This window comes from Mobula birostris, chromosome 4 (assembly GCF_030028105.1).
Source record: "Mobula birostris isolate sMobBir1 chromosome 4, sMobBir1.hap1, whole genome shotgun sequence".
Classification (NCBI taxonomy): Eukaryota; Metazoa; Chordata; class Chondrichthyes; order Myliobatiformes; family Myliobatidae; genus Mobula; species Mobula birostris.
The window spans coordinates 94439778-94463100 of record NC_092373.1 but is presented as its reverse complement, the minus strand read 5'-3'; the positions used below and the strand labels follow the sequence as shown (position 1 = coordinate 94463100).

The 23323-nt window shown below is 42.2% G+C and overlaps 1 protein-coding gene across 1 annotated transcript in view; it reads left to right on the top strand.

The window, feature by feature from the left end:
• hdlbpa (high density lipoprotein binding protein a) overlaps nucleotides 1-15768 on the top strand; it is a 52396-nt gene extending 36628 nt beyond the window's left edge. The window contains exons 18-28 of the mRNA XM_072255800.1: nucleotides 226-447; nucleotides 1135-1353; nucleotides 2370-2508; nucleotides 4210-4349; nucleotides 5210-5314; nucleotides 5957-6091; nucleotides 7517-7660; nucleotides 8473-8652; nucleotides 9343-9459; nucleotides 10742-10870; nucleotides 12779-15768. Coding sequence (XP_072111901.1) covers nucleotides 226-447; nucleotides 1135-1353; nucleotides 2370-2508; nucleotides 4210-4349; nucleotides 5210-5314; nucleotides 5957-6091; nucleotides 7517-7660; nucleotides 8473-8652; nucleotides 9343-9459; nucleotides 10742-10870; nucleotides 12779-12868 — 1620 coding nt within the window. The 3' untranslated portion in view covers nucleotides 12869-15768. The remainder of the gene's footprint in view (nucleotides 1-225; nucleotides 448-1134; nucleotides 1354-2369; nucleotides 2509-4209; nucleotides 4350-5209; nucleotides 5315-5956; nucleotides 6092-7516; nucleotides 7661-8472; nucleotides 8653-9342; nucleotides 9460-10741; nucleotides 10871-12778) is intronic.
• Nucleotides 15769-23323: the final 7555 nt, after the last annotated feature.

Below are 23323 nucleotides of genomic sequence, written 5' to 3'. Positions count from 1 at the left end.
GCCCCTCAAACTTGGTTGACAATGCAGGTTTGTACATGGTTATATCTGTTGGCCTTTAGATGAGATATTAAACTCGATCCTATCCTCATTATATGCTAAATAAGTGGGAGCAAACTGTTCCCATTAATTTATTCCACCCACTTTGAAGTGCTCTCCTCCTCCTGTTTTTTTGCTCTCAGGTTAACACTCAGCACACTCATCTAACTTTATGCATCTTATGCACAGCAAATCAAGAACTATACCTGTGAGCTGCGAGCCAAGCCAGAGTACCACAAGTTTCTAATTGGACGGGGCGGAGCCAACATCCGTAAGGTGCGGGATAACACAGGAGCTCGGATTATATTCCCTATGGCAGATGACAAGGAACAAGAGCTAATCACTATTGTTGGGACTGAGGAAGCTGTCAAAGATGCTCAAAAGGAACTGGAAGTTCTCATTAAAAACCTGGTAAGGTTTGTTGCCTTGGATAAATAATTGCAGTTTCATTCAGTGACATGTACGTGAGTGAGTTGGTGTCTTTTGGGATGAAAACAATAGTTGGTCAAAGTGATCATTTTCTGGTTGTGATACTTGACTGTGGAAGCTGGGTTACTTGGACCATCTCTGCTAGGGCCTGTTCTTCTGCCACCTTCTCAGAAGATGAGCTGCTGGTTCTGTGGATTAGCCCACGGTTGCTGAAGCCAATTTTAATATAAAATTTGGGGTTGCTGAGCTCTCGACTCCGTGGTCTACAAGATGCTGGGTTTACCCCTCTGAGCCTGCTTGGGTATTGGAAAGGCAGAAGCTCCCACCCCCCTGAGTAAAGGGGAAGTGCAGAGTAAGGAGAAGCCTTGTAAGAATAATGTGAAGGAAGCTTCAGTGCCTGAACAAAGCTGAACAACTTTGACTTGCCTGCAGTGCTCAAATACTGATTGAATGCAAGACGATGTTGAATTTATCTACAGTCTGGAGTTGTGAATCCAAATGTAAATGTGCTTCACACAAGATGTTTTGTCTGTCTTTCCACCTGTTTTTGTAATATGTATTTTAAAAATGAACTTTACTGCTTCTCAAGTTTGTCGCCGATTGCAGTAAGATTTGGCCCGTCTGTTGGTCGTGGGAGACGAGACTCCTCACTATTGTTTCCTTTTTCAGGAAGAAGTTGTAGAAGACGAAATGATTGTTGACCCCAAGCACCACCGGTATTTTGTGATTCGCCGAGGGCAGGTTTTGCGGGATATTGCAGATGAATATGGTGGTGTGATGGTCAGCTTCCCTCGTACTGGAACCCAGAGTGACAAAGTGACACTGAAGGGGGCCAAAGATTGTGTCGAGGCCGCCAAGAAACGCATGCAGGAGATTATTGAAGATCTGGTACGAAGCAATTGAACATTATTCTAGTCCTGGCTGTAAATATCCTCTTCTGTAACAATGTAATCATTTGGTATTGGTGAACGAAGGGATTGAGCAGAGTACATGAAATTGGTAGACAGCACACTGTTTAGATGCTCAGACCAAGCTGTAGGTCTTACTAAAAGATGTTTTGGAATTGAACAGGAGAGGACCTTCCTCTATAGTAACTCAATATGTGTGTTAAGAAAACTGATCCTCTGTTCTGTGTCACATACATGGTTTATAGAGCCATTAAGTCATCTTTTTCTGGAGACTCCAGATGAACTGGCCTCCGATCAGATGTTACTCAATACAACCCAAGGGTGCTTTCCTAGAATGCAAATTAGCAAAACCACATTGGTTTGCTGGGCATTTAGTTTTGCAGCTGTATAATATATAGCTGCTGCAGATGTGATTTTTATCAGTGTGGGTTGTGGTGATCAAGAATGAGGCCAACCTGTAGAAAACTGATTCATTTCATCATCAATGTTTTTTTTCCCCTCTAATGAATATAACTGACTAGAAATCTGTCATTGGGGACCTGTGCAATTAAAAACTTAGTTTTACTGATCCTCAGACCAAGCACCATTTTGCCATGTGCATTTCATTCATACACACAGCCACTCTTAATAAAGAGGCTGATTATGACTCGATGCCTGTGTTGGTACTTGTGTGACTTCCAAATCTCTTCTCAAGTCTTTTTCTTTTGGCTCCCATCTTTCTTTGCTTCATTACATGAGAAGAAGAAAATGGCTGATCTAGCAGCTCCTCTGTGCTGGCTCCCATCACCCTCTGGCTCATCAGGTTTTCAAATGTTACCTGTCTCCTACTTAAATCTATCTAATCTGCCTTCCACCTTTTTTGGAGGGAAAGTACTCCAGAGATTCCAAGACCTCCCCTTAAGGTTTTTATTTTTACTGTAAATTGCTGACATTTCATCCTGCAATTGTTTAAAGAATGTATTTCACTCCAGGTAACTTGTACTTGTTTCAATGCAGGAAGCTCAGGTAACCATTGAGTGCGTAATTCCACAGAAGTTCCATCGGGTGGTGATGGGTGCCAAAGGCTTGAAGGTGCAACAGATTACCAAGGATCACAATGTGCAGATTAAATTCCCTGAACGCGAGGAGACCCCGGGTATGTTGTGGGCAATAATAATTAATAGAACATTTAGCCTTAACAAGCATCCTGTCATAAATCTGAACCTGGTACACCTTGGACTATGATGAGAGGCATGCAGGTATGTTGTTCCAATTCATATACCAATACACTTTGATTTCACTCTTCTAGATGCCTCACAGTATTATAACTTCCCAGTGAGATTAAAGTGCCATGGTGAGATGAGGTCTTGTTGAGTTTAAAGGAAGTGTGGGGAACCAGATGGCAAACAATTGGAGTTGCTGAATAGGTGGATGGCAGATTATTGGAGTTTTTCTGGTAATTGAAGATTTCTAGCTTTAAGTGAATAACAAATCCCATTCAGTCCAACTTGTCTGACTTGTGGGTGAATAAGTTCTCTTGCTTTTCGCAATTGCTCTTTTATCTTTTGCCTTTCATTTCAGTACTGTGGAGGTGTAGTTACTATGTCAAGTGTCTTTTGTGTATTTCCAACATGGACAAAATCATCTTGGGGAGCTCTTTTAAAAATAGAACCCGTTTGTAACTTGGGATGCCCTGTATTTCAAACTCCCCTTGGCTAGTTTGCCTGGTGTTTGTACAGTGGAGAAGAAATATTGGTGCCAGGATTGGACATTTTTACAAAATAGCACAAAAATAAGTCCTTGAAGACCAAGACAAACTAATACTTTCACATATAAATGCCCCATAATGAGTAAATTAGTTTGGTCACAACCTGCTCAGTGACCTGTCCTTGGTGTCCAGCTCTCATTTTCTGCACATGTATGGCTTTTGTCACATTAATATTTACAATTGGCTCATGCATTTTCTCTACGGATGGGAAGTTTAATACAAATCTGCAGAGCTTTGTAACTATGGAGGTTTCTATTGGGTTCTATTTAACAAATATTGTTTCAGACTTTGTTTTCCAAAATTGGACATGTGAAGGTATGTTGAGGGCTAGTTGTCCGTAATGCATGTACAGGTCAACCTTCACTAATCCGGCACCATTGGGACCTGAGGAGTGCCAGATTAGTGAAAATGCTGAATTACAGAAGGATCACATTAAGCATAATTAGTGCCAGATTATCGAAGGAACCGGATTAGTGAAGGTCGACTATTATTTTGGAGGACCCTTGGCAGTATTGAGCTTTTTTAAATTTTGGATCTGGACTTTTTAAAAATACAAGTGAGGTGGGGTAACAGTCCTTTCAAGTTCTGCTTGCAGTGAAGTACAGTTCTTGGGAGTAGATCTTGGAAGGTGGGTACTACTTGTTATAACTTAATGTGGCTAAAGAGCATTCTGTTCACTTTTGTTTACCACTACCCCTACATTTCCTCTTCCTTTCCATACACTGAAAACTATTTCTTGTAAACCTCCTTGTTCCTCGAAGTCATTTTCACCCATCGACAGCATGCTTGTTCCTCTTGACTCCTGGTACTTTAAAAATGAAGTGTTTCTACTATCATCTGTAACCTTGCCCACTCTTTCTCTAAGTTCAACCCATCTGGGACCTTGTGATCCTCCAGGTCTTTGTGCTTCCTCTTCTCACTTCTATAGTGACAGGAACCAGTGAAATACTTTGCAATACTCTCCAAGTTGCCTCAAAGCCAAAACTTTGGTCAACTGTCCAAGTGGCTCCATTTAAACACTTAGCTGATCATCTTCCCAGGGTAGTTCACATGCTTTTGACAGGCATTCTACTTTCTCCTTCCTCACAGTAGCTGAGCAGCAAGTTCATGAGAATGGAGAGACTGATGGTGAAGTTAAAGAGCTTCCTCCATCTGTGCCCCGGAAAAATGACATCATTCTCATTTCTGGCCGGAAGGAACGGTGTGAGGCAGCCAGAGATGCTTTGCTGGTACGTTGGGAAGGAAAAAGGCGGGGTGGGGACTTCAAATTGGACTAATAATAGCATTAAACCATAAGAAAACATCAGCTCTGCATGTGCCAGAGTGGAAGAGGGGTCATAACTGGTGGTTGAAGGATGCAGTTCCATGCTGACCCACAGATTTAACAAATATCAGCAGCAATACTGATATCAAACAATAGACAAAGAATTTAACAAGCTATGCAGCACAAACAGAGATCTTTGACCCACCCTGAATTTGTGCTGACCACCAAGCATCCATTTGCACCAATTCCAGTTTTCTTCTCTCAGTGATCCCATCAGTATGGAATGAATGAGACGTGTTCATACAGTACAGAATATAAATGATCCTTCAGCCTGTGCTGATGGTCAACCATCCACTTAGACTCGTACTTTAATCTTTTATACCCCCCCCCCCCCCAAAATCCTTATCAACAGTTTCTACCACTTACCTACACAATAGAGGCAGATTACCAGCCTGCATGCTGGTGGGAGGTGGGAGGAAAACAGATCACCTTGAAGGAAATCAGTCACAGGGAAAAGTGAAAATGTGCAAACTCCTAAAGACACCATCTGGGATGCGGATTGAACTTGGAGCTCTGAGTCAGTGCTATTGTTTTGCCCAGTTCTCCGTGATCCAAATTAGTTTTAGCTTGAAGCAAAGTTGAAGTGCATTTGAAACCAGAGGTGGTCCACTTGTAGAATCAGGTGTATTTTTGGGAAATTTATTTGTGTTTTAGAAACAGTCAGTGAATGTGCATTCTTCAGTTGACACCAATTGCAATTTCTAGCTGTAGACTTTAGGCTCAAGGGTCTCTTTCACATGGTTGTTTTTCTTTTGATTATCTTAGGCACTGGTTCCTGTCACTATAGAAGTAGAAGTGCCCTTTGATTTGCATCGTTACATCATTGGTCAGAAGGGAAGTGGTATACGCAAGATGATGGAAGAGTATGAGGTAAGAATTTGAAGTTTCATATTCAGTTTAGGTCTCCTCTGATCCGTGAGTACTGCAAGCGGCTATCACACCTTGTTAGTCTGAAAGTATTACCATTTACTTATCATTGTAGAGTAGTTACTAATAAAGCTGCCCCACCCTACATTTAGTATTGAGTTTGTGCTGCCTCATGATTGATTGCTTCCATACTGCTTGCTGTAGTAGTTCAAAACAAACCATTTTGTCTAGTTGCTCCCTTCCAAGCCAATGCCTCTCTGCAGTAGTTTGCATAAGTTGTAGAGATACAGATTCAGTAAACTGTAGGGTCTGCTTCTTCGCTCTGTCAACCATCTGCATTAATACATTCAAAGAAAAATATATTTTTTCCACATTCTCATCACCTTCCTGTGATTTCACCACCTACACATTTGTTAACTTGTTTTGAAATGGTTCAGGAAGATCTGGTCTTCGGTATTAATGGCTGCTATCATCTCGTATTTGTACATTGACTGACCTTAGGGAGAAGCTACCGCTGTCAATCTTCGTTTAGAATGAACTGGTAGCACCTCCATTGCACTAAACAAAATGGGCTCTCCATTTTTAAGTTCAGTGAGCAGACTTCTTTTTCAGTTAAGTTTGTCAACATTTTTTCTTTAAATTCAGGTGAACATTGCTGTTCCTCCTCCCGAGGACCAGTCTGATATAATTAAAATCACTGGTCTGGCCTCTCACTTGGAACGAGCTCGAGAGGGGCTAAATGAGCGGGTGAAGGAGCTGCAGATGGAGCAGGAGGACCGGGTAAGCTGGTTTGAATGCCAGGCAATTGATCCCCTTCAGGATGTCCGAATTAGAGATCATCCGGGGTCAACTAGCATCATCTAAAGTTGCCATTGTTCAGCCTAAACCAGTGTCCTTCATGTAATCCAGATACCTGGCATGGCTTGTTACAGATTTGAATGGTGGGGTGAATTGCACATAATTTTAATAGGACCTTGGTTATCCTGAGATTTCACTGAAACAGTAGGTTTGTAAATCTCACATTACTAGTGTTTTGGCGATAACCTGAGAATTTTGTGGCTGTGAATTGTACTTGGCTGGGGCGGGAACTATTAAGATTCAGTTTATCTTTGATACTGGGGTTGAAGTAGTTCAAGAAGAACTTATTCAGTGCATTGAGAGTTGATGTACACTTTATAAGTTCAAAGTTTAATTATCATTCAATCATATATGAATATAACCAAATGAAACAGCATTTCTCTGGGACCAGGTGCAACATACATTACCAACAGCACACAGTACAAATAGCACATATGGTTACTATTTCAGAAACACATACAGTCACAAAGGAAAAAAGATAAAATTATATAGCCCAAGTCCCTGAGTGGCATGACTATGGCCCTGGTCCAGCGGGTTCTTCCACTGAGTGAACACGAGAGGGCAACACGAATGGGAGGGGCCGATTCCAGCGTGCTCCACAGAGGCTCTTCCACACCACCTCATGTCTCCTCTCCTGGGCGGCTGTGACAGCCAAGACCGCAGCTTCAACCCAGTCCTTCCCGCAATCAAGGCAATGCAGCTCCCCCACAGTTGTTCTTACCAATGAACCCGTGAACTGGACTTGCAATATACTACTATGTCCCACAGGATCTTGCAATCCCAATAAAGACATCCAAGACAATCACTCACACCAACGTGGCACAATAGTACACAGGAAGTCCAGTTGATAACACAACAGTACACAAAGTCCAGCTCCATCGCTAACAAGCCGTTGGCTGATGCACTCCGTGATCTTCTTGGAATCCAGCAATGACTTTTCAACCGTTTATTTATTTTAAAAAAAGGCGTATAGGATGAACAAATACACCTTTGGGTCCAAAGTGAACACTGCATCCAAGTGCACGGCATCTTAATAAAACTAACTTCATGGCGTGGTGTAGTTACTCCAGGCCCTGTGATTTTTTTTTTAAATGGATAGTTTGTCTGAATGGGTATCGTTAGGCTTGTTCCTAGTAAATTGAGGAAAATTACTACCTCCTGATCACAAGTGTGCACACTTACTCAAATAGTTGGCTGCTCTTTGAAGATGCTGGTCCCGGATTTGAGTTGGCTTGTGGAGATGGAGCTGTACCGGTTCTGTGGGTGTCCAGTGTCACTGTGTAGGATTGTCTAGCTAAGTTTAAGTTTGCCTGACTTGTTCTCCTTTCTCTCTTGCCACCCTCAAAGGCTCTGAGAAGTTTCAAGTTGACAATCTCTGTGGATCCACGCTATCACCCAAAGATTATCGGAAGGAAGGGTGCGGTTATTACCCAGATTCGCGTTGATCATGATGTGAATGTGCAGTTCCCTGACAAGAATGATGAAAATCAGGTATTTTCAAGTCAATATATGTATTTTAAGCAGGGAAGTTTTTGGATTGGTAAGATTGGGGGTTAAGGGTTATTAGGGCAAAGGTAGGAGAATAGGATCAGCTATGATTGAATGGTGAAGTAGACCTGATGTGCACAATAGTACACAGGAAGTCCAGTTGATAACACATTGTGATCTTCTACCTTGAGGTAAGTGTTGCCACTAAGATGATGGGTGACGTTTTCCTGGAGGAAAAGCTGTGTGCATTTGAAGAAGTTGAATCAGTAAATGAAAAAAGAAATGGAAGCACACACCCAAGGCTGGAGATTAGTATACCATGTATACAGGGTTGATGTGTTGTTCTGAACCCAAATTCTAATTTTTTTCTTTGATATTAATGTTGCATGTGGGAGGGAGTGTGGTGACCCATTTCTGCCTGTTTTAGTGCAAAAACACAATGCTGGAAATGCCTAGCTTTTGGTAGTCTGATAGTTTTCACAAGGGGTGTTTGACGTAAATGTTAACTTCCTCTTCCCACAGTTGCATTTGACCTGCTGAGTATTTCCAGTATTTTCTGCTGTTTGTTTTTTCTAGCACATGTAGTTTTCCTTCACTTGCTGAGGTTTGGTACAGCAGCTCTCGGAGGGTACCCTCTTTCAGAAACCTTTGTGGTGACAGTGTTAGCCAAGGCACCCTCCCCCTCCCCTCCCCTCCGTTAGCCAAGGCAACCTCCCCCTCCCCTCCCTTCCTTTAGCCAAGGCAACCTGCTTTGCGGCAACGCACAAACCAAGCCAGTCTGTTACATCTAACCTGGGTCCACTTCTCTGCTTCAGGATCAGATAACAATCACTGGCTATGAGAAAAACGCAGAAGCTGCAAAGGAAGCCATCATGAAAATAGTTTGTGAGCTGGAGGAAATGATTTCTGAGGATATTACTCTCAACCACAAAGTTCATGCTCGTATTATTGGTGCTCGTGGGAAAGCCATCCGCAAGATCATGGAGGACTATAAGGTAAGATGCTCTTTTTGTGTCCAACATCAGATGCTTTTGTGCCAGGGTAAAGGGTAGTAGTGAGAGGGTGAAAAAGTTGAGGTGGTGCCTGAGAGATCAAGAATGAAAGCACAGGGGAATGCCAAGCAAAGGCTGCTTTGAACCACTATTGTGAGAAGATAAAATGCTTTCTAGAATAAGGGGTCAGAAACTAGTGTTGATTATTTTCTACCACTAGATTACAACACAAACTTTCACGTAAAATTATTAAGCTCATGTACCGAAAGAGACTAGTTACCTTTTAAATATTGAATACCTCTAGGTTCAGCTGAAAATTCATTTCCAAGTTATCCAGACTTGATCTGGTCATGGTAACAATTGATGATTTGGCTTGGTGTTACTCTGAGACACCACATGTACCAGCTGAAGACCCCTGGGAAGGTGGGTGTTCTTGTACAACGCAGTAATAGAATAATGGGATAGTTGGAGAAGATGTGTATTAAGTGAAGATCAGGAAATTTACAAATTGGATGAAGCTTGTATGGGCCCTTGAGGGAAATAGACCATTGGGAAACTGACAGCAGAAACTCTATCTGCTTGAAACTTAGTTTCATTCTGTACGAATGCTCTTTGCCCTTTAAATTTCATTTGCACTTTCACCAGGGTTGTTCCTGCAGGAACTTTGCAAGTAAATGTCATGTACTTCTGCAGGTTGACATCCGTTTCCCTCCGTCTGGGGCAGAGGACCTGGACCGTGTCACTGTGACTGGTCTTCCTGAGAACGTGGATGAGGCTATCGACCACCTCTTAAATCTGGAGGAGGAATATGTAAGAACACTTGAGAATTGTCAGTCTATGAATACAGACAGTATCCTTTTTTTTTTTGTCAACAGTTGAGGTTTTAATTACTTTTCTAAGATATAGAAGCCAGACTTGATGCCTGGATCCCAGAACAAGTCTTTAACTGTTTTAGGTCTCAAGCTTGGAGGAAATTCCAAATACTCAAAATTTAGACCAAAACAGTTAAAGGCTTGTTTAAAAAGCTGTGAGATAATGTTACAGGTCTAGAAAACCATGTTTAGATTGTACTTGGAATATTGTGTTCAATTCTAGTCACCTCACTATAAGAAGGATGTGGACCCTAGAGAGGGTGCACTGGAGGTTTACCAGGATGCTGCCTGGATTAGATAGTGCACCTTGTGAGGATAGGTTGGGCGAGCTAGGGGTTTTCTCTTTGGAGTGAAGGAGGATGAGAGGTGACTTAAAAGAGGTGCGTAAAGTAATAAGAGGCTTGGATTGAGTGGGTATTCAGACTTTTCCCCAGGGTGGAAATGCTTAATTTGAGGGGGCATAATTTTAAGGTGATTTTAAGATATCAGAGGTAAGTTTTTATACACAAGAGTTGTGGGTTAGTGGAACGTCCTGCCCTGGTGGTGGTAGAGGAAGATGAATTCAGAACATTTATGAAACTTAGACAGGCACATGGATGATGGAGAAAAGGAGGGGTTGTAGGAGGGAAGGGTTAAATTGATCTTGAATAGGATAAAAGGTCAGCACAACATTATGGGCAGAAGGGCCTGTACTGTGCAGTGATATTGTTGTATCTTGATTCCTTCCATTTAGACCCTTCTTGACTGAGCACTTAATGACATTGTTCAGGGTCAAATTTTGCTTGTATGAAATGTTTCTATGGGACATTTTTGCCGTATTAAAATAATTTTATAAATCCAATAGCTCAAGGATAAGTGGACTGGTTATGAATTATATAGATTGTCTGCTAAATTGAGGTCTGTGTCAATGGGAGAAGACAAGTGGAAAGCAGTCTTCCTGCAGCCCTGAGCCATGCTAACTGGATTAAGTTGTTAAGGTCTAGTGTTATTTGTGAGGCTGCTTTTTTAAAGTTTTTAACCAGCATCAGTGGTTGCCATCTGATTGAAGGGTTTTGCCATTCAGGTGTTCACTTGTTATGTTCTTAAAGGGAAACAAAAAATGTTGTAAACACTGGGTAGGTCAGCTAAAAGGGAAACAGGATTGACCATTAAATACTTCCAGCACTTTCGCTCATTTCTTATGTGCAGTTTTTGACTTCTGAAATATTCTGTCTCCGCAGATGTCGGATGTTGTTGAGAATGAGGCGTTGCAGGCTTACATGAAGCCAGCGTCTCGTGTGGATGAACCAAAGACCTCCTCTAGGGGCTTTGTGGTCAGAGATGCCCCATGGACTAGCAGCACGGAAAAGGTAAAGAACATTGGGAGCTCTTTTGTGTCCTTGGTCCATGTAGGAGAACGGCTTTGTGGGGGAACGCAAGGGAAGTGTAGCAACAGCCTTGGTGCTAGTAGCAGCTTGTTGCACGCTCTATGATGGCAGGTCATTCTGTGGTTGGCCTCTAATCTGGGAGTGGTGCCTTGAAAGAATCATTTTGCCCCTCTAATCTGCCCTTCCTTTCAATCTGATCATGACTAAACTGACCTAGTCCACTCCTCTGCCGCTTCCCTGTGGTCCTTTTTCTAAAGTATCTGCTTCAAAGTAATCTAGGCTCCACAATCCTTCTGGGATAGACGAATGCAGAGATTGGACACCCGCAGAAAAGAATTCTATAAATTTCTAAGGGGTACTTTCTATAATTTTTTTCTTTTGACTTTTCATTTGTGATGCCTATGTCTGCATGTTAGATCAAGCACAGTAAATCTGTTCACTCAACAGAAAATTATTGAACTGTTAGTTTATAAGGGCTTCAGTTGAAGCCTTTAAGCTTCCACCTGGTAGGCTGCTCTGGAAGGTTAGATTGCACGGGATCTAGGGAGAGCTGGCTAATAGAATACACAATTAGTTTGATGTAGAAGTTTGTTTCATGGGCTGGAGGCCTGTGTCTAGTGGTGTGCCTCAGGGGTTGATGCTGGGCCCATTGTTGTCATCTGTATCAACAATGCAGATAAGAATGTACAAGGCATGGTTAGTAAATTTGCAAATGGACTATAAAGAAAGTTTCCACAAATTACAGGGGAATCTTCATTAGATTAGTGACGGGTCGAGGAGTAGCTTGGATGAGGCATCTTGGTTAGCTTGGGCTGAAGGGCCTGTACAACTCTGACATGAAGTATATCCTGTTCCTGCCCAAGTGCTTAACATTCCTCCTCAGTTTCCTTCCTGTCCCAGACCTGCACTTTGTCAGTCTGCAGGAGGTTTTTGTGGCTTGCAGACATCTTGCTCCACCTGTCAATCCTGCACGTTAGCACCCACCTTCTTGAAACCGACATGTCACAATAAGAAGCAGGAGCCAGGATGAACACCTGCTATGGAGCTGGGTTAACTGCAGTGCTCTGTGCTGTGCTTCGATTTAATCTTTCAATAAACTGAGATCTTCTATTCAGTTCCACAGCACGCAATGTCACTTCTCATTTGTTTCCATCTTTATTTGAGCCAGGTTTTGAAGCAGGGCAGAAAATCTAAGCCTTCGAAATGAAGGGTTCAGTATGTCCTGTCCAAGGAGATGTCTCTACTCCCGACACCCCACCTGTCCCGGAAGTTCTGGGAGTCTCCCACAAATTAATAGTGGCTCCCTGATGCCCGCAAATCATATACAATGTCCCGGAAGTTGATTTTTTTGAGAGAGAGAGAGAGAGAGAGCAAGCGCAAGAGCAAGAAAGCAAGCGCGAGAGAGCGAGAGCGACCACGAGCGAGAGAGTTCCAAAAAAAAGTCAGCGTGGCAGAGTGTTCCAAAAAAAGAAAATATAAAACGTACGTCACCCCAGACTACACTAAAGTGTACTCCTGCCTAATAGGGTAAAAAATAATGACAGTGTTGCTCACTGCACTGTTTGTAACAGTGACTTTTCTATTGCCCATGGTGGGTTAAGACTGTAAAAGACATGTTGAGGTGAGTTTAACAGGTGTCATTCGTTCATTAGCATAGCTAACCTTATTTAAACTAGCTGGCTAGCTGCTAAGGAGCTACTCTATTGCAAACATCCCACCTGTCCCAGAAGTTCCGGGAGTCTCCCGCAAATTGATGGTGCTACCTCCCTGAAATGAGTTTTTGCTGGGTGGGATGTCTGCTACTCTGAACTCATATCATTATCTTTGTTAGTGGAAATGTTGTTCCAATTTATTAAAAATTTACTATATCATTTGTATTCCCTTCTCCAGGCTCCAGATATGAGTAGCTCTGAAGATTTTCCGAGTTTTGGTGCTCCGGTTGCTCCAAAGACTTCACCATGGGGACCGAAAAGATTCTGAGTTGGGAGGAAGTTGTTTTTTCTCCCCCCTTCTTCCCAACTCCATACAGCTGGGCTACCAAGATGTGCTTCCTGGTTAATTCCAATTCAGCAGCCTAGCAAGTAATTAATATAGCCAAAACTACTTCCTGTGTCACACGTTTTCCAAAAAAACACAGTAGCATGATTATAGGTCAGACCTGTGAGCCTCATTTATATTTGTGTAATGGTGGCTCGTTGCCCCCCCCCCCCCCCAACAGCATTCCACATTCCCTGACACGCACAACTGGATTGAAACTGCCTGGTGCTGACTTTCGATGTGGTCTTTCACACTCAGCAACCCCAACTGCATCTTGCTCCCCAGTTTATTTGAGTTGAATTGAGGTTTTGCAGGGATTTGAAGCAAAGACTGGGTGGGTTGTAGTCTCCTTTGCCCTGGAGCCAGCATCCTTTTCCCTGCCTTTGCAGTTTTCCTTAGAGTGGAGTCACTTTAATTCTTCACTGCCTGTGGCTTTGGAGCCTCGAGTCTATTGTTACACCTGTGCTTGGGATGTGCCTGTAGTTCTAACAATGTACTACTCAGAAATGATGGTTAAAACCCAAAACCTATATTGGTCTTCTCTATACCAATCTATCAGATATCCTGAAGCAACTTTTACAAGACTGCTTTTAAAGTTCATGGTCTCTTTGTGGCTTCCTCTCATCCTTGAGAGAAGGCTGTTATCCACACTGTGATATTGCTTTGTCCAAAAATTTGATGACTGAGTAAACTCATGAGCACAGTGTAAATGGAACTTGAGGGTTAGAAGCAGGTGAGTCCTGAAGGGGAATTTTAAAAATGATCAGGAAAGAAAAAACCAAATTAAATCACTTCAACTATCCCACTGCCAAAGACTCAGTTAACTTGCTATTTGCAAATGGTTCAAAGCTGGAATCATGACTGAACTAACATGAAGGGTGAATCCTCAGATATCTATTCTGGAGGGTTGGGTTCTCTCCCCAAGTTTGCTCCTTGTAATGTAGATCTTCCTTGTATAAAAAAAATTAGGTTCTGTGAAGTAAACATAACAAATTAGAATGAACATGTTTTTGCCTCCCTTGCTTGGCTTAGTATTTCTGTATGGTTTTCATGTATAGAAAAGACACAAAATTATTAGACTTCTGTGTTTGTGTGTAAATATTATACATATCTCGTATGTTGACTTTGGGCCAGTCAGTGCAATTGTTCCAAAGACCTTGGGGAAGGTAAATGTGCATCCTCACAGCAGAATAGACAAGGTCTACCACTTGCATTTGGATACAACAATATCACAAAAGAGAATTATGCATCTAAAGTTGAATTGGTTTCCTCATGCAGGTGTGGGTAGCCCAATTTGTTTAACAAAAATGGGGAATTTCCTCCCCCACTCCTTTCCACAACACTACAGATTCAAAGCCAACACCATCAAGTTGGTGAATCACCTGTGCTGGATTTTTGTTCATTGTAACTTGTCCAGTTTGATTAACACTGGCTAGTCTGCCATGGAAAAGGGCTTACCAAACTGAATTACAGTTTGGTTGGGTATGCATTAGGGAGGGGAGAGAAAACCACAGGTTGTGCAAAGGATATTTCATAGCTTGGGGGATTTGTCCATCAACATTAAAGATGGATTTGTTGACTGGGGTCCTTGTTCCATGAACAAGGGTGGGTATAGTTTTCATATGAGGTCAGTTAAGAAACTGAACTTGCTGATATCTAAAATGAGGTTGAAAGGAACTTAAAACACTAAGGTATTGGAAATTAGGTCATCCATAATTTTTAATATATTTCTCTCAATTATAACCGATTCCCAGCTCCCAGCATCTCGTTTCACTGTGACGGAGGCTTTTGCATGAGGACTTTCAGCGGGGAGAGTTGAACCGGTTTTGTTATTAGACTGTTGTTTCCAGGCTACTTTTCATCATGTCACCCTCAAGGGAAATCCTGCCTTGGAGTTGCTCTTGTTCTTAACTATTTGGTTCTGAATATTGCTTCCAAATTTGTAGATTTTTGAAAATGTCCTCTTTTGGAGTTTGCTAATTTCCTGGTTGTTGATTTAATTGAAAGTTTTCTAGTTTGTAAAACATTCCTGTCATAATGCTGGGAGAGGAAAGTTCATCCTCTGTTTTGCTGTGGCCCATTGTCTGGTTCTGCCTGGCGGCAAGGCAGTAATTGGTATCTGAGAAAGTAATGTATTAGTTTAGTGGCTCCTTTTGTGTAGAAACTTGCTGCTCCCCCCCCCCCCCCCAGTCTTTTGTCAAGATCTCTTTACTGGCACATTGAACCTAAGGTGAGACTATACTTACAGATTCCTTAGTTGTGTAAGTGCAAATCCTGTTAGATTTCAAATTTGTAGATCTGTTTTTTTTTCAATTCTATTACCTAGGGTTAAAGGAAAATGTTGTTTTCCTTTGAAACATGCTAATCTTCTCAGGGCTTCTGTGTAATTCCCTGGCACAGGCTGAGAACAATGGTAAAGGCTGCCCCTTTTCAAATATGGAATTTAAAATGGCAGGTTGTGTATTTGGTGCCATGTTCTCTGGAATACAACTCAGCCAGTGTTGTCAGCCTGACAGCACAATGTGGATTTGGTGTACTTTCAAAGTCTATGTCCAAACATTTGGTGCTGTGTCTATTTTTGCTTTGTCCATTTGTTCAAACAATTGATGTTCCATTGCCCCAGTTTTTACCCTCTATTGATCCCTGTCTTGTTGATATGAAGGATTTGAGAAACGGGCCTGTTTTCACTGCTCCCACTTGTTCAAGTCTTCCATGTTGATGCAATACAAAGAACAAGCAGTTTCCATTGGCCTTAACTCTGAATGGAGATATGCAAATGTACAGGAGATATGGATGACACTGGAATTTTATAAATCCAAAATAAAAAAAATGAATAACTAGTATTTTTGAAGTTTTGTTTATGTCTACGCTAAGGCTTCTTGTATGTGAAATGTGTTTGGAACTGTCATTCATCCAGGTGAGTTCTGCCTTGGCAATTCATCAATGTTTTTTGAATAGACCAGTTACTAGGTAAATATATGGCTAGAAAGGAAATAGACCATGTTGTAATCAGGATGCAAGGCTGATGCCAACAAGGATCAACACCAGTGATGCATACATCGCAAAAATAAATCAGGCCTCTCCTGACTTCTATCCTTTGTAAATGGCAGGATGAAAGGTCCTGAATCAGAAATTGCAACTTTTTCATTCAACAGATATCACCTGCCCTGAATTCTCCTGCATTTTCTGATTTTTACTTGAATTTTCAGTGACTATGGGTTTTGCCTTCAGCCTTCACCTAGTGTATTGTAGAGATTGGGCCTCCTAAATTTGGAAGGAGTGCAGGAAGATTGACTGGGCTCTCTCCAGAGCTGGCAGGTTTTGTCTTGAGGAGAGTGGGTTTGGGTTCCCTGGAGTTTGGGGTGGGGGAATGGGAGATCTCATTGAAAGTAATAGGACTTAATGTGATGATTTTTGCAGGAATATAGGGAGGAGGTGTTCTCTGACTTGAGTTTAGAACCAGAGTCAGATATTTAGAATAAGGGGTAGACCACTGGAACTGAGATAATGAATCTCCGGAAATTTATTATTCTGTTTATTAAGTATAAACAATAGATTTTTAATACATCAAAGGATTGTGGGAAGGTGCTGTAAAATGGAGCTGAGACTAGTGACCAGCCTGTTGGGATTGTGTTAGTATGTTGATGGTTAAAAGCAGGTGAGTGGTGAGAAGGGCCTGGGAAATAATATATAGTTCAGCTGAGGTAGTGGGTTTAGGACATGTCTGATACTGTCATGGCCAGGGTTATTGGGAAGAAATGATACTGCAAGATTTATATAAAAAAAAAAGCACACAGGCAAAATTTGGGGGGAGGGGTGGTCTCTTTATGTTGAGGGAAAATGACAATAGTGTCTAGGATTGTGCTTGAGTGCAGTGGTTAGCGCTTTGCAGCACAGGTGACCCACCCCACTGCTACCTGTGTATTCTCCTTGTGGTGTGTCTGTTTCCTCCCACAGTCCAAAGATGTACAGGTTAGTAGGTTAACTGGTTATTGTAAATAGTTCAGTGAATAGGGCAGGATTAAATCGGGGGTTGCTGGAAGGGTCGATTTCACACTGCATCTTTGTTCTGTCTGTTGGGACTAGTTCTGCTGCAAATGGGTGACTGTTGGGAGCACCAGGAACTAGAAAGAGGTTGTCTAACGGATGTGGGAGGGAGGAACATGGGCTGTAGAAAATACTAAGGTACATTTAAGGTGCGATCCTGTTGAGCATATTCACTGGCAGTATCTTGCAGTCAGATATTTATGGCACTTTAATTAGACCTGGACATCAATTGTAAATTTGTAGTCAGTTCGTCACTGTTAGGACATTAAAGCTTGCCTATGATGTATCTGCGGACTACAAACGTGGATGGATTGAACACAGTCACTTCTGTAGCAAGATATTTAAGTTAAACAGACCAAGCATAGACAGTTCAACAAGTATGGACAGGTTTTCAAACGGAAGTCATTAGTTAAAATCATTGACTTGGATATTGCATGAAAACGGCCTCTGTTTTCCTACCAAGTCAGTATTGACCATCAACCACCCAGGTAACTAATCCATTCTCCACTTGCACTAATCCATTCTCATCAGCATCCTACCACTCACCAATGTTCACAGTTGGCAATAAACCTGCTAATTCACACACCTGTTGGAATTAGGAGGCAATGTAGAATATGGTTTCACGGAACTCATGTTGTCTGTGCATAGAACATGGATTATTGCAGCACAGTAGTGTTTAGCTGACAATGTTGTGCTGGCCTTTCAATCTAACCTCTCCTACATAGCCCTCCACATTTCTATCTTCCATCCATGTACCCACCTAAGTTTCTTAAATGCCCCAATATAATCTACCTCTACCAGCCCCCTCTTCTCTCCCACCCCCAACTGGGCAGGGCACTCACCACTCTGTGGGGGGGGGGGTGGAATCTTAGCTCTGGCTTTGAATCCAAATACAATTATGCCGCCTGGTTTTAGCCATTTTCTGCGCTGGGGTAGTCTGACTATCCACTTGACCAATGCCTCATGTATACTGTACCTCTATCAAGTCACCTGTCATCTTCCTTTGCTCGAAAGAGAAAAGCCCTGCTTCGTCCTATCCCCATAGGACATGCTCTCAAGTTCAGGCAGCACTTGAGTAAATCTCTGCCCCCTCTGAAGTGGCCACATTCTTCCTATAATGAAGTGCTCAGAATGGAGCACTGTTGGGTTTTCAAAGTATTACAGTGCAGAAACGGGCCTTTTAGTCCAAATATCCATGCTGAACTATTATTCTGCCAAGTCCCATATTCCTCCATGTACCTATCCAAATTTCTCTTAAATATTGAAATTGAACAGCATCTACCACTTTTCCTGGCAGCTCATTCAACATGCGCCACCCTCTGAGTGAAGAAGTTTCCCCTGTATGTCCCTCTTAAACATTTCACCTTTCATCCTTGACCAATGACCTCTAGTTCTAGTCTCCCCCAACCTGTTAATTTGCAATCTAATCCTTATGGTTTGACATACAGCTGTTTTTGCAGTGCTACACCCACTGGGGCCCTGGTTTCCACCTTGTCCTCTTGGTTCCCTGGGCCAAAAAAATCATTATTGCACTGCAGAATATTTAAAGAAAAGTTGAATTGTGTGTGTGTGTCAGTCATCATAAGACCACAAGACACAGGAGCAGAGGTCGGCCATTGGGCCCATCAAGCCTGCTCCACCATTTTATCATGAGCTTATCCATTCTCCCATTTAGTCCCACTCCTCCGCCTTCTCACCATAACCTTTGATTCCCTGGCTACTCAGATACCTATCAATCTCTGCCTTAAATACACCCAATGACTTGGCCTCCACTGCTGCCCGTGGCAACAAATTCCATAAATTCACCACCCTCTGACTAAAAAAAATCTCTTCGTATTTCTGTTCTGAATGGGCGCCCTTCAATCCTGAAGTCATGCCCTCTTGTACTAGACTCCCCCATCATGGGAAACAACTTTGCCACATCCACTCTGTCCATGCCTTTCAACATTCGAAATGTTTCTATGAGGTCTCCCCTCATTCTTCTAAACTCCAAGAAATACAGTCCAAGAGCGGACAAACGTTCCTCATATGTTAACCCTCTCATTCCTGGAATCATTCTAGTGAATCTTCTCTGTACCCTCTCCAATGTCAGCACATCCTTTCTTAAATAAGGAGACCAAAACTGCCCACAGTACTCCAAGTGAGGTCTCACCAGCGCCTTATAGAGCCTCAACATCACATCCCTGCTCCTATACTCTATTCCTCTAGAAATGAATGCCAACATTGCATTCGCCTTCTTCACTACCGACTCAACCTGGAGGTTAACCTTAAGGGTATCCTGTACGAGGACTCCCAAGTCCCGTTGCGTCTCAGACCTTTGAATTCTTTCCCCATTTAAATAATAGTCTGCCCGTTTATTTCTTCTGCCAAAGTGCATAACCATACACTTTCCAACATTGTATTTCATTTGCCACTTCTTTGTCTATTCTTCCAATCTATCCAAGTCTCTCTGCAGACTCCGTTTCCTCAGCACTACAGGCCCCTCCACTTATCTTCGTATCATCAGCAAACTTAGCCACAAAGCCATCTATTCCATAATCCAAATCGTTAATGTACAATGTAAAAAGAAGTGGCCCCAACATGGACCCCTGTGGAACACCACTGGTAACCGGCAGCCAACCAGAATAGGATCCCTTTATTCCCACTCTCTGTTTCCTGCCAATCAGCCAACACTCTATCCACATATGTAACTTTCCTGTAATTCCATGGGCTCTTATCTTGTTAAGTAGCCTCGTGTGGCTACACATGATATTCAATAGAATAACATTCGAAATCTGTTACCTGTTACTCTGGCTCTATTGAAGTCCTAATTTTACTGGAATTCTGTTGTAAATTCACACAAGATTTCTTGAATCACAATGAATAACGTTTCATCTGTGCCTTTCAGTCATAGCAACACAATAGTAACAGTTTTAGTTTTTGGTTAATGGAGGTTGTAGCTCCTGGGCAATCCAGAGCCTGAACTATACCTGCTGATGAAAGGTGGGATGAAGGTTATAGATCTGCTCTCCACTCGGGGAAATCCATTGCATGCCTGAGCTATACTGCTGATGAAATATGGGCTGGTGCTACAGTTCCTACTCTGGATCCACAAATCAGCAGCTGTTTACTTGGATAGTTCATCAAATGAATAAATACGTCCACTAATTAATAGCTAAATAAGCGTTCTTCCCTTGTAGCACAGAAACTATTGCACAGTGTGTAGCAAAACCTGTTTATGGCTATGCTTTGCATTTCTATTACAATGAAAATCTATTGTTGAGAAACATCAAAATTAGATCTTAAATACAGAATTTTTCACAATTTTTGTATTATGCCTTAGGCTAAAGAATGTTGGTTGGTAAGAGGAATGTCACGATTTATTCTGGGTTAGGTCATGACTTTGCCAGTCTATTGTGCACACTTCACTCTGCCTGGGTGTTCCAGTTATATGCATGTCCATTTTGCACTCCAGCTCTCCACGACTGGTGTTGCAGGCTTCTCCTGAACTGTGAAATATCAGCTCACCTCTGCAGGTTGTAGCTTCCAAGAAAGGTTTTCTGAAAATTGAGTTTGATCAAATGATGAGCAGTAGCTAGATAAGTGGGGATGACAGGTATTCAATCGTTGACTTTCAGACCTCCACGATGGGACCTGTGGGGGCTTCAGCTTCATTACTCAGATGACACAGGATCAGAAGGTGTAGAATCATTGTGGGTAGTGCTAAGAAACTGCAAGGGTAAAAAGAACCTAATGGGGCCCACTAGGGGATCAGCTATTCTGGACTAGGTTTTGTGCAATGAACTGGAATTGATTTGAGAGCTTAAGGTAAAGGAACCTTTGGAGGCCAGTGATCATATGATAGAATTCATCCTGCAATTTGAGGAGAAGCTAATGTCAGATGAATCAGTATTACAGTAGAGTAAAGGAATTACAGAGGCATGAAAGAGCTAGCAAAAGCTGATTGAAAAGGAACACTAGCAGGGATGATGGCAGTGCAACAAAGGCTGGAATTTCTAGAAGCAATTTGGAAAGTGCAAGATAGCTACATCCCAAAGAAGTCTAAGTATTCTAAACAGTACAGTATTGCAACTCTGGCCCATGGGAAGTCAAAACTAACATAAAAGCAAAATGGCATATTATAGAACAAAAGTTAGTGGGAAGTTAGAGGATTTGGAAACTTAAAAACCAACAGAAGGCAACTTAGTTATAAAGAAGGAAGAGATGGAATACCAGGGTAAGTAAAGGAGATACAAAATGTTTCTTCAGATACATAAAGAGTAAAAGAGGTAAGAGTAGATATCAGACTGCTGGAAAAATGCTGGAGAGGTATTAATAGAACATAGAACAGTACAACACAGTACAGGCCCTTCAGCCCACAATGTTGTGATGACCCTTAAACCCTGCCTCCCATATAGCTATCTAAAATGGGGGACAAGGAAATGGTAGACAAACTGAATAAGTATTTTACATCAGTCTTCACTGTGGAAGACATTAGCAATATGTTGGAAGTTCGAAAGGGTTGGGGGTATAAGTGTGTCAAGTTGCCATTACTAGGTAGAATGCATTTGGGAAACAAAGGTCTGAAGGTAGATAAATCACCTGGATTAGATGGTCTACACACCAGGCTTCTGAAGGAGGTGGCTGAAGAGATTGTGGAGGCATTAATAATGATCTTTCAAGAATCAGTGGATTCTGGCATGGTTCTGGAGGACTGGAAAGTTGCAAATGTCACTGCACTCTTCAAGAAAGGAGAGAGGTGGAAGAAAGGAAATTATAGTTGGTCTGACCCCAGTGGTAGAGGAGATATTGGAGTTGATTTCTTAAGGATGTGGTTTTGGGGTATTTGGAGGAACATGATAAAATAAGTCTGCCTGGTTTCCTCAAAGGAAAATCATGCCTGACAAATCTGTTGGAATTCTTTGAAGAAGTAACAAGCAGGATAGACAAAGAAGAATTGGTTGATGTGTAGTTGGACTTTCAGAATGCATTAGACAAGCTATGAGCCCGTAGTATTACAGGAAAGACACTGGCATGGATAGAGCATTAGGTGATTGGCAGGTGGCACAGAGTTGGAATAAAGGGAGACTTTTCCGGTTGGCTGCAGGTGACTAGTGGCATTCTGCAGAGATCTCTGTTGGGTCTACTCCTTTTTACATTATATGTCAATGATTTGGATGACAGAATAGATGGTTTTGTGGCCAAATTGGCAGATGATATGAAGATAGGTGGAGGGGCAGGTTGTTTTGAGGAAGCAGAGAGACTTGGACAAATTAGGAGAATGAGCAAAGAAGTGCCAGATGGAATACAGTGTCAGGAAGTGTATGGTCATGCACTTTGGTAGAAATAAAAGCATTGACTATTTTCTAAATGCAGAGAAAATTCAAAAATCTGTAGTGCAAAGGGACTTGGGAGTCCCTGTATAGAATTCGCTCAAGGTTAGTTTGCAGGTTGAGTCAGTGGTGAGGAAGGTAAATACAATGTTAACATTCATTTTGAGAGGACTACAATATAAAAGCAAGGGTGTAATATTGAGACTTTATAAGGTGCAGGTGAGGCTCACTTAGAAACATAGAAAACCTACAGCATGATACAGGTCCTTCAGCCCACAAAGCTGTTCTGAACATGTCCTTACCCTAGAAATTACCGAGGGTTACACATAGCCCTCTATTTTTCTAAGCCCCATGTGCCTATCCAGGAGTCTCTTAAAAGACCCTGTCGTACCCGCCTCTGCTACCATCGCCGGCAGCCCATTCCACACACGCACCACTCTCTGCATAAAAAAACTTACCCCTGACATCTCCTCTGTAACTACTTCAAAGCACCTTAAAACTGTGCCCTCTCGTGCTAGCCATTTCAGCCCTGGGAAAAATCCTCTGGCTATCCACATGATCGATGCCTCTCATCATCTTATACACCTCTATCAGGTCACCTCTCATCCTTCGCCGCTCCAAAGAGAAAAGGCCGAGTTCACTCAACCTGCTCTCATAAGGCATGCCCCCCAATCCAGGCAATATCCTTGTAAGTCTCCTCTGCACCCTTTCTATGGTTTCCACATCCTTCCTATAGTGAGATGACCAGAACTGAGCACAGTACTCCAAGTGGGGTCTGACCAGGGTCCTATATAGCTGCAACATTACCTCTTGCCTCCTAAACTCAATCCCATGATTGATGAAGGCCAATGCACTGTATGGCTTCTTAACCACAGAGTCAACCTGTGCAGCAGCTTTGAGTGTCCTATTGACTCGGACCCCAAGATCCCTCTGATCCTCCACACTTCCAAGAGTCTTACCATTAATACTATATTCTGCCATCATATTTGACCTACCAAAATGAGCCACCTCACACGTATCTGAGTTGAACTCCATCTGC